The 11,288-nt window shown below is 53.1% G+C and overlaps 3 protein-coding genes and 1 non-coding gene across 4 annotated transcripts; all 4 read left to right on the top strand.

Moving 5' to 3' along the window:
- Positions 1-1,002: 1,002 nt before the first annotated feature.
- Positions 1,003-1,087, top strand: CHGG_11294. Its single transcript has one exon. It is a non-coding gene; the product is annotated as a tRNA-Ala (tRNA).
- A 697-nt stretch (positions 1,088-1,784) lies between these two features.
- Positions 1,785-2,201, top strand: CHGG_07116 (uncharacterized protein; the record flags this gene model as incomplete). Its single annotated transcript, XM_001224771.1, has 2 exons — positions 1,785-1,802; positions 1,929-2,201. 2 exons carry the CDS (start codon positions 1,785-1,787, stop codon positions 2,199-2,201), a joined length of 291 nt encoding a protein of 96 aa, XP_001224772.1.
- Positions 2,202-5,089: 2,888 nt separating this feature from the next.
- On the top strand, positions 5,090-5,977 carry CHGG_07115 (uncharacterized protein; the record flags this gene model as incomplete). Its single annotated transcript, XM_001224770.1, has 3 exons — positions 5,090-5,221; positions 5,344-5,452; positions 5,811-5,977. 3 exons carry the CDS (start codon positions 5,090-5,092, stop codon positions 5,975-5,977), a joined length of 408 nt encoding a protein of 135 aa, XP_001224771.1.
- Positions 5,978-6,537: 560 nt separating this feature from the next.
- Positions 6,538-8,451, top strand: CHGG_07114 (uncharacterized protein; the record flags this gene model as incomplete). The annotated part of the gene is made up of 3 exons (XM_001224769.1): positions 6,538-6,962; positions 7,195-7,697; positions 7,760-8,451. The coding sequence occupies 3 exons, from the start codon at positions 6,538-6,540 to the stop codon at positions 8,449-8,451; spliced, it is 1,620 nt and encodes a 539-aa protein (XP_001224770.1).
- Between the last annotated feature and the right edge of the window lie 2,837 nt (positions 8,452-11,288).

Below are 11,288 nucleotides of genomic sequence, written 5' to 3'. Positions count from 1 at the left end.
GGAAAAAAAAGAAAAAATAACTTAGTACGGAAGAGGGGGCGGAGGATAGGAGAGAGGGTAAAAGGACTCACCTACGACAAGGCAATACCGGACACCCACGACTAAGATCCTTTCACCACTTACCCTTTCCCACCACACATACTAAAAGGTGAGTGGGACACTCCATTAAACCAGGTAAAAATGAACTGCTCCCTCCACGGGAATAGTGGAGTCATGGTTAAGATGCATCAAGAAAGCAACTTTTTCCCAGGTGTATTTTGGAAAAAATGAATACGATCTCGCTGAGAATTCGGACCCAGAACTTTTCCAGCTGGAGAACCGGAGAGCAACGTGCGGCATTGCGTTACGAACCGTGTTTTGATTTGTAGCGTGATGAGTTGCGGAGTAGTTCCAATCATAAGGTTGTCTATGTGGTTGTCGGATTTGGTAGTGAGGTAAGGGAAAGGGATAGTGGGGTAAGGGAAAGGGAAAGGGAAAAAGGGAAAAGGGAAAGGGAAGGGGAAAGGGAAGGGGATAGTGGGGTGGAAAAGAGAGAGGTGCAAGTACCCTAGTGTTCTTTCTCACTCTCCCCCCAAATAAGGATAGTTAATAGTTAATTAATAGAACTTGTCACAGGCTTTGCCTGTGACTGCCATGTTGTATCCGTAGCTAGGGTTAGGGTCATACCACCCTGCATGGTCAGTGCTTGTAGTCGGGGCTGTATTTTGGACAGCCCTGCCTGCCCCATGGTTGCGATCCTTCGCGCAACCACTTCAATACCATCGCATACCTAAGGTCGAGTCCCATCACACTTCTATTATTAGGTTATAAAAACTTAAATAATAATAGATATCTAGGAATAGTTCCTCTTTCATTTCTTTGTTTGTTCCCTATTTGTTCCCTATTCTCATGTTTTTTCCCCTATTTTTTTTTCCCCTATTCTCATGAAATGGCAAAGGTACAGCTGCCCCCACCCGAGTCGGATAACGAGTGGCTGAGAAGATATCCTTAACAAGAGTCTACGGGCATATGGTCTAGTGGTATGATTTCTGTTTTGCAATGACCCATTGATTACAGACGGTCCCGCGTTCGATCCGCGGTATGTCCATCCAAATACTCGTGAAGGAAAGACAGAGTTCGCTCTATTTTTTAGGTTTCTCTTGCTTAATTAATTAACTCTTTCTTATTCTCATTCCAAATCCCCTCTTTATTTTGCTCTTCTTTTCCTTCTCGTCTTTTCTTTCCCCAGGCGACGAGCGACCAGGAGGCCAACGGTTTCCTAACCCAACTCCGGTTCGAGGCGCACCTAGCGGGCCACGAACCTAGCGAGCTAATATGGCGGCTATTCCACCCCAGGTCAAAGCCGGGCTTCAGGGTTTTCAGTTCGACCGTATGATGAGCGGCTTCCGGAGTCTGGTAGACCAGGGGGCCAGCCATGTGGATACTGACAACAATACGGCGAGCCGGATCGCCATCTATCAAAGGGTGAACAACGACGGCAAGGAGGGGCAACAGTTCCGTCGTGGCTAAGCAGACGACGGATAACTACATCCGCATTTAGTGTACGCCGAGTATATAAAAAAAAAGAAGGGGAAAGAGAAAGGGAAACAGAGGCGGCGGGCGGCGGGCGGCGGGCACGGAAATGTAAAGAGCCCTGAACGTACCTCCCCTATCCTCGTATCACGATTCATACAATTATTATTACATCATACAGTGTCTTAGTCGGCACCTAACAATACCTTAGGAGGCATCGGGCAGCATCTCAGTACCTAGGCCTTGATAGTGCCGTCAAGACAGAGTCCAAGATGCACCAGCCGCCCCAGGTCAGTCGACCCGTCCGGCTCCGCGCACTCCCATTGGGCCTTTTCCAAATCTTTGAGGATCGTATCAACATACTCGCCCGCCGCGAACAAATGTAAAATGTGCGCAATTGCGCGGTGGACTGCTAGCAGCCGGGGAGAAGGGGGTTCGATTGTGCGCTCGTCTGTGAGATGGAGCGTGCGAACGACGGGGAGGATGCCCCTCACGAGAATAGGTGGAAGGAAAAAGCCGATGCGGTAGGTCTGGTCGTCGGCATCTGGAACCGGCTCGAAGAAGATATCGAAGTTGCTAAACCAATGGTGGAGATTGTAGTTAATGGTCACGGCATTTCGGGGCTTGTCGATGTCGGCTCCTCCGATCATGTGGACAACTCCGTCGTCAAGCATGTTGAGGATCGATAGTGCGGCTTGCTTCGAGGGGTTCTAAATGAAGTTAGACATATGTACGTTGTATTAACAGCTTCGTCGCTTGGCGTACCAGTTCCGTGCCCTTCTTGGACCTCGTCAAGGACCGTGGAAGAATGTGGGCCACTTTCAATAGGTCAAATGGTTTCGGGTCATCTTCGAACAAGATACCATCGTCATCTCGAGCGCTCTCGCCGTCTCTCTTGAGCCGCGCCTGGGCTTCGGCCGAGTCAAACTTGCGTGTTACGACGCAGCGGTGGCGGTCACAAATAAGGCAGACATCGTTTAGAGCTGAGAGCCGATTTGGGGTCTCTATAAAGTCGCCGCCATCTTGTGGGCTTGGTGTGGCGGAGTAAAACTCTGGGGACGGCTGGGGCGTTGTGCGGCCGGATGCTTTGACTGGTATGCATTAGCATACGCCTAGATAGCTGGAAGGTGGGATGGCCTGCTCGGGAGAAAAAAGTTGTTCAGTAGATAATCCGCAAAGGCGAGAAACCTCGCCTGGGCCCTCTCGTCCAAATCGCGCTCAACATCTTCGCCACTATCCATATCCATGGGCAGCTTTAGGGCGTGAAAGAATGCCCGTAGGTAGGTGTCCCGTAAAACAGGCGACATGGCGTAGTCGTGTGTCAAGCGGATGAGTTTGGCACAGCTGTATCGAGAACTGCTCCCACCCATCGACTTCGTAGAACCCAAGTCGCAGGTGTGGTCAAAGTATTCAACGATGCAATAGAATTTTTGCCGCGCTTCGTCGCGCGCAGCCGGATCTAAAGCTTGCGAGTCGTCCATGGGAGCCCAAGGGGTCAGGGGTTTGAGCGTTGGATGAAGTTAGGAACCCTAATGTTTGCCCACACCTTCTGGCTAAAAAAGAAGCCGAACTCGAGGGGTGAACAAGAAACCGAGAAAAAGAAATAAAATAAAGAGATCGAGAAGAAAAAGGATCGAGAAGAAAAAAGATCGGGAAGAAAGGAATAGCTTTGGGTTTCTGAATGACTTTCTTTTGATTGCTATAGCTGACGGTTTCGTTCGCATCTGCGCCGGGGATTTGTTCCAATGGCTGTGACCCAACCCTTGCCTCGTTTCCTCGGCGACAGTGAACAGCTGACCAACACGTTATGTGACTGGATTCGACGAAACAATAACAGTTTACCGATGACTCAGGGTGGGAAGAGGAGTTAGCCTTGAGACTGGGCTCACCGTCGGTGGTGTCTTGGGACGCAAGTCAGTATATCGATAAGCAAGGGCAAGGGCAAACGGGAGTCAAGAACAGTGTTGTGTGCGTCGTTGACGTTTAATGTCGGGTTGACGATTTTGGGAAGGGGCATAACTACCGTTCAAGAGAGTTTTTTTAGTTCAGCTTCCATCAGTGGCGGCGGCCCCGATAACTAACATCCTTCAAAAAGCCCCCGAAACAGGTTCCCTAGTAAGGGAAGTAATGAGCCCCGTCAAGGAATCACATACCGGACCAAGCCAGATTTGCACCCTGTCTAAAGGGCCTCGCCGGCATCGTCGTGCGGTGTTGTCGGTGTTGTCCCCATCGTCCACCATCCCGAGAAACTCAGCGGCCGGGATCGGAAGTCACGTTCTCGGCCCGAACCGTGGCAGCCAGCGATAAGTGAGCGTTTGTCTCGGTTACCTAGGCGTAGTGGTTGACTGTCCTTCATCGTATTTCGTAAGTCAGTGGCCATCCAAAGCAAAAGGCATACATCCGAGCCACCAAGGTAGATATCTTCGCTTTCGGTTCTCTCATTCTTTTCTTGGCTCGCTTGGGTAGGTTTAATTATGGAAATCGGTTCCTGCGAGAGAAGTTTCCAGGGCGATGCATTGCGCCAAGCGCTCCACATTCCCCACGAAACCAAAAGGTGCGGGTCCCATCAATATCAACAAAGCCCTCCAGCATGGAACACCGGACTCACAGGTTGACAGCCAAAAATCTAAAAAACCTCTTCTTGAGCAGGTGCAGACAGGTACTCGGGACGCTGCGTGAGTACGGCAGTGATAGCCGAGCCGCAAAAGAAGGAAGAGATTGACGTCATGTTATTGAGGGGGTTTGATATCCTATCCCCGCGGAACTTCGGAGTTCCACGGCACAAAACGTTGCCACTCGTCACGTTACGATCCAGTCGATCGAAGTTTATGGTGGGTGTACATACGGGATCCCAAAGATGATTTTACCATTGGGGTACCGTGAGGGCACCAGGGCACGTAACTATTGGACCGGGCCGCAGGTGTCTTTCTGTGTCGATGCACGCTCGTTTCTTCTCAGGAACTGGCTGCTCCATCCATCCCCCTCAAAAAAGTCGCATTAGATAATTTCATTGGTGCCGTCGGCCAAACTGTCCAAACTTCCCAATTTGGCAGGTGTAACTCTTGTGTAAGTGCCCCGCTAGCGCCATGCTTGGCGGACCATATGGCAGGAGCGATGTGCTTTGTTTTCCGGCTTTTCTTCAAGCCACATTAATCAAGAGACGGGGGAATTTCCCTCCATAGTTCACGGCACCTCAAAATCAACCACCGAATTCCTCCACCCGCGAAACAGCTATGCAGCCTGACCGACGCGCTGCCAGATCGGATAGACACGATACGACATGGTCAGGTGGGTCGGTACGACGGCAATGTTTCGCGGTTGTCTCATTGGGGACCTCGCATCTGTCAACTCCATTCCTTGGAATCGAATTCTCTTTGTGTAACCACAAGAAATGCCGGTAGCCAAACTGTGGGTTCCAATCCAGGTATTCACCCCGAGATAAGATGAGATGGATGATGGCGAGCAAGCGAACTTCAAAAAAAAAAAAAAAAAAACAGCTAGGAAAATTCTTGTTTGTGGACCAGACCACATCCATACCGGTGGGCCGAACTTTTCGATTTTGTTTGTCAAGGCCAAGATGCCCAGCGTACCGTTCGGGAAGGAGATGAAGCTTCCCAACAACCTGAACGAGATGGCGACACCTCGGTTGGGCGAACCGCTCGGGTACGAAGGCTCGGACTCGGCCGCCGATAAGCTAGTGCTGTTCGTAGTACACAGTACTCCGACGATAGCGTCGGACGGACGGCCTGCAGGTTTCGAGGGCTTGTGACTTTTCCCTCTTCCCCCGGCCCTCGCCTTCGAGGCCGCCCTGGAGTAACCGAAAAACAACAGCCGGCTCGTTTAAACGGTCTGGTCACCGGGCAGTACCTGCTGGCTGGGCTGCCCTGGCTGAGCCTGGCCCCAGAGCCGGTGGACACTCGGGCCAGGCTCAGACACCTTGGTAGGTACACTTATTCCGGTTTGCGAAGGGGTAACTCAGCGCCAGCGGCGAATCCTGGCCGGCCATCAGCTGCTAAATCCCGACAAACACGGCGCGAGCTCTGTGGGGCGAGCGAAGCTTCCTCCGCTCAGGTCGCCATGCCTCGGCGCCGCTTGGCGGGTCAACGGACCCGGGTGTGCCAAGCGCCTTCGGCGGCACTCAAGACATGACACGGCCTATCGAGCCAGTCGGGTGTTGGTCGCCAAGGGTCTGGGCATGGTTGCTTTAGGAAGTTCTCCGTGTGTATGGCAAATCCTTACCATCCTTGACCCAGCCTCTGCGCTTCTCCAGTTCCAGAGTGCGACCGCCAAACCTTGAGCCGTTGCGGGCGGCTGCCGTGGCTGCGTCCTGGCGCCCGCAGCCAAGCGGTCGTTCCGTGTCGGCGAAAGCTTCGCTCAAGTCGCCACTGTCTCAGCATCGTCAAGCCTGGCACGCCAAGATATCCGCCCCAATTTGATGCCCGTTGAGTATCGCAACACCATGTGAGAGAAGCGTAAACACAGCAATTGTCCCGGGTTCTCGGCGCCTGGGGCAATTCAGCTGTCCATCGCCTCATCCCCTTCGCGTGATCAACAGCATGGAGGGGTTGCGAGATACAACCCTGCCGCCCGCTATCACTTGGCGCTCTTGAACCATCTCGGAAGGTGGCAAGAGTTCCAAGACTTCTGCACTTTCCAGAGGTGGCCATTCCTCCCTTCGCATGGTTCGCCGTTCGGGCCCCGTAAGGAATCGCCCGCCTGGACCCCGCGTCTCCATACCATCTTCCTGCCCTGCGCGTCCTCTGATTGCTCGGCCGGAGGGACTTCACCACTTTCAGAAATTCCAAGGTGGTATCTGACCATCCCAAATGTCTCTCTCCCATGTTACTCGGTCTCCCGTGCGGGGATGTCTCACTATAATGAGACGTCCTATATTTATATGGCTTCCCCATCTTTCGTCGCCGCGCTGCGACTTCCAGCTCCAGCTGTCAAACTCGATTCTTCCTCCTTCCTCCTCCTCCTCGTCAAGTCAGTCCAACACTGTACTGACGAGCTCCCCCCTCCGCCATGGCGTCAGACCCGACCAGCGTCGCTGTGAGCGACGATGTCCACGCCATTGTCAAGGACAAGGAGACCAAGCTGGCCCCCGCCCTGTCCGCTCAGGAAGACAACAATCTAGGCATCAGCGTCGCTACTGCTGATGGCGATTCCCCGACCGAGGAGGAGCTGCACACTCTGCGCCGAGTGCCTGACAAGATCCCCTGGAGCATCTATACCATTGCCTTCATCGAGCTATGCGAGCGCTTTTCGTATTACGGTACGACGGCGGTCTTTACCAACTTCATCCAGCAAAAAATGCCTGAATACTCGACCACTGGCGCCAGCTACGACATCGAGCATGGGCAAGCTGGTGCCCTGGGCCTCGGCCAGAGGACAGCGTTTGCCCTGACCACCTTCAACTCGTTCTGGCAGTACACCCATGCCCCTATTTGGTGCGTGGGTTGCCGACAGCTACCTCGGCCGCTTCCGGACCATCGGTACCGCCCTCTTAATCGACATCCTTGGCCACCTTATCCTCATCGTTGCCGGTCTTCCTCCTGTTATCAAGAACCCCAACGGCTCCCTGGGTGCCTTGGTCGTCGGTATCATCTTCATGGGTATCGGTACTGGTGGTTTCAAGCCCAACGTCAACCCCCTCATTGTCGAGCAGCTCGACCTCGAGAGGATGGTTGTCAGGACACTGCCGGGCGGCGAGCGCGTTGTCGTCGATCCCGCGGCGACAGCTTCGCGCGTGTACCACTACTTCTACCTGTTCATTAACATCGGCGCCCTGTGCGGTCAGATCGCCATGGTCTACTGCGAGCACTACGTCGGCTTCTGGCTGTCTTTCACGCTCCCCACCATCCTTCTCTCCCTCTGCCCTCTGGTCCTGCTCTGGGGCCGCCGTCGCTACAAGCGCGTCCCGCCCGAAGGTTCCGTCCTCGGCCGGTCCTTCAAGCTTTTCTTGCTCGCCAACAAGGGCCGCTGGTCCATCAACCCCGTTAAGACATACCGGCAACTACACGACGGCACCTTTTGGGAAAATGTCAAGCCGTCCAAGTTTGACGCTGCCTCCAAGCCCAAGTGGATGGACTTCAATGACGCTTGGGTTGACGAGGTTCACCGTGGTTTCAACGCCTGCGCTGTCTTTTTGTGGTACCCCCTTTTCTGGCTTTGCTACAACCAAAGTAAGCTACCTACCGCCCCCCTCGCCAGCTGCTGTCGGCGACGCCGTACTGACGCTTCCTAGTCAACAACAACTTGGTTTCGCAGGCCGCTACTATGCAGGTCGGCGGCGTTCCCAACGATGTCATGAACAACCTCAACCCCTTCGCCCTGATCATCATGATTCCGCTGCTCGATAGCGTCGTCTACCCGGCATTGCGCAAGATGCGCATTAACCCTACCCCCCTCAAGCGTATTGCCATCGGTTACTACGTCGCGGCCGGCGCCATGATCTGGGCTTGTGTCATCCAATACTACATCTACCAGAAGAACGAGTGCGGCAACTACGCCAACGGCCTGGTCCCCGGCACCGACGTTGAGTGCGCTCGTTCCCCGCTCAGCATGTGGGCGCAGACGGGCTCCTACGTGCTCATTGCCTTCTCCGAGATCATGGCCTCCATCACCTCGCTCGAGTACGCCCACTCCAAGGCGCCCGCCAACATGCGCTCCATGGTGCAGTCGGTGGCCCTGTTCATGAACGCCATCTCGTCCGCCATCGGCTTCGCCCTCGTGCCCCTCGCCGACGACCCGCTCCTCGTCTGGAACTATGCCGTCGTCGCCATCCTTGCCGTCTTTGGCGGCACCATGTTCTGGATCCAGTTCCGCCACCTCGACAAGCAGGAGGACCAGCTCAACATGCTGCCCAAGGGCGCCATCGGCGACAAGGTCTCCAAGGCCAAGTTCGAGGACGACGAAAAGTCCGAGGTTCGGGTTTGAGTTTTTTAAGTGTGGGTGGCGCTGTTATGATGCCTTTTATGTTGATAACGAGTGTGCGCGAATGGATGAGTTATGCAGCAGATCTGCCTGCCTGTCTTGGAACTGGGTTCGTGGTTGGTTGTCTGTGGTTTGTTTTAGCTTTGATACCAACTTGTCTCTGTGGACAGAGGCAGATGACGAATTCAAATGTGTGGGATGTGCCCACTGGTTTGTCACGCATAGTTTTGTTGCGGGTATTGCGGTGACTGCTTGGCTGTGGTCGTGATTATGTGTTGCTTCCGTGGGGTCCCTTCTAGGTAACGGGCTGCTGCTGGCTTGGGACATAAGACTGGGACTGCGTCTGCCCCGTGGAAGTGACTGGACCCATTTCTAAACAGCGCCTAGCAAACGACCAGTTCGCTCCTGTATTGCGTCACCCATTGTACAGCAGTGGCCCGATGTCAAAATTACCTTGTCCTTCCCCACAGCTATTGCATCCTTCTAGGAGCCGAAACAGACTAGCCGCGATCCCAAAACCGACTGACACGCATCGGCACTGGATACTGAGTGACTTGAGTGTTTCCGAGTTCCCCACTCCCCTTGACTTGCAAATACACCCCATACCTGTGGTGATTTTTGGCATCGGTGTTTCACCAACTCACCACCACTCCATTGTTTGTATGTATGTACTCCCCCAAGTAAATCAAGACTAAGCTCTCCAGTAGCCACCACTTCAGCACCACAGCTCTCTCGCTTATCAAACCCAAGCACTCAACACTAAAGTAGCCTACCGTCAAAATAAGGTTTTGCACAGCCCCCCCTCCGCATACTGTTGCATGACACCATCCCCCACACCCCATCACCGCTCCCACCTCCGATTTCCCGATCCGCTTTTGCTCGAATTGGGGGCCTCATATGGAGTGAGTGGATGACCGGTAGGCTGGGAGAGGCTGTGCTGCTGTGGGTGTTTGTCGGGGGTTGGCTACCTCAGTGAGGTGTGAGGTGAGAGAGAGGAGGGGGGTCCTCGGCAGCTGCTGGTTGCTTGGGATAGGTGTGAGGAAGGAAAGAGCTTGACTACCTATTGGGGGTGTTTAACGGGAGGTCTGGTGGGGGGAGGCGGGGGGTTATGTCAGGTAGTTGTCTGTCTGTCTCCCTTGGGGTTTGAAGTGGTGTTTGGGGCGAGAGTTGTTTAGGAGGAGTGAGCTGTTTTTGAGCTTGACGTGTGCGTGTTGAAATTTATATGACATTTGTTATGTCTTGGCCGTGGCAATATGATTTAATGACCGTTTAAGCTGCTTGTGTGATCGATCGTGCCTGATGATTGCAGAACAAGATAAGGGCGTGTGATGCTGATGGTATTGATTGGGAGACCGGTCGGTTTTCTTGGGCTCGTTGAATCATCGATGGATTCCTATCCATGGTTGGCTGTTGAGAAATGGAAGGTAGGTAAGATGCCCAGAAAGCAAGAGATTTCTCCTTTTTCTTTAATTTTTCTTTTTTTTCTATTTGGAAGGCGTGTAGTCACCTCACTCTCACCTACGCAAGTAGTCATATTAATTTAGAAAGTAAGTTGGGGGTTTGATTGAATGACTCCGGTCCAAAAAGACCAAAAATGAAGCAAAAGGGATGGTAGCAAGAGTCGAACCCAGGAGCGGCTTACCTTTGCACGATCCGCAGTGTGGTGTCCCGATGGCGCCCACAAGTTGCGGTTGTTACTACTGCGCCACTGACTTTCGACTCTGGCTGGAAGGAGGCAGCGGTGGGCTGGATTAAATGCCTTCGGGCGCGCGGAATAACTAGGTAGCGGTTGGTGTTGTGTGCGGGAAGTCATGAAAGTTGGAATGGAAGAGAAGGGCGGGCAGAGTGCCCAAGACCCAGCGGAAACACTGTCTCTTCCGCGATGTAAACAGCGTGGGGGAGAAGAAATAAGATAGGCCCCTTGGAGACTACCTCCCCCAAACGATAAAGGGGTCTGTTTGTATAGCCACCCCTTGAATTAAAGTCTCAACCGAAACGAATAATCACACCAGCCTTTTCACCTACTTCAGCAAGTACAGTACCCCATACCTATCCCAGACATACCATAGAGGTCTCCCTGCCCATCGAAGACTTTGCTGTTGCTGAAGAGCCCGAGTCACGCTATTGCCAGCGTCCCCCAGAAAACCAACTTGTAAACAAACCTCAGTTTTTTTGCCCCCTTTCGTTTCGACACACGCTTCCGCCGCCAACCCAATACGCTCAAGGCCAAATACCAATACCAAACCGAACCCTACACCCACCAATCACCGCATAAGGCAAAGAGACCAAGGACGTTGCTGAGGAATCACAACCCGGCAGTAACAGCAAGGAACCCAGACAAAAAAGAATGCGAGGGAAACAAATCATGTTCACCCTCAGCCGCTACCACGCGGCCAGGGCACCAAGCCATATAGGTAGGTAAATAGCATACCGAAATCGACAAGTCGACAAGTGCAACGCAACGGGCAGCCGGGGGAGGCAATACCCAAACCATATCAACCATCCACACACACGCGTTCAAGGAACTCCCACCACGCATCCCATCCCAATCCACCGAACAGCCAACCAAGAAGACAAACCACAGTAATCAACAGCCCTCAGGCAGGTAGAAGAGAAGACAAAAACAGCAATTCCAATCGATCGACTGTCCATCCCATCCGTAGATATCCATCCATCCATCCCATCCCTCCAGGGAAACATGCAAATTTGGTATTTGCGCACGCGAAACAACAAAACAAAAACAAAACGGAGAAACAGAACTGAGAGATAGAAAACATGAAAACAAGGGACAAAAAACGCCAGTTCCCCCTTCCGATAGTCCCCCAAATCCCAAATCTCTA

Source organism: Chaetomium globosum, genomic scaffold (genome assembly GCF_000143365.1).
Source record: "Chaetomium globosum CBS 148.51 scaffold_5 genomic scaffold, whole genome shotgun sequence".
NCBI lineage: Eukaryota > Fungi > Ascomycota > Sordariomycetes > Sordariales > Chaetomiaceae > Chaetomium > Chaetomium globosum.
This window is presented reverse-complemented; position numbering and strand designations above follow the sequence as displayed.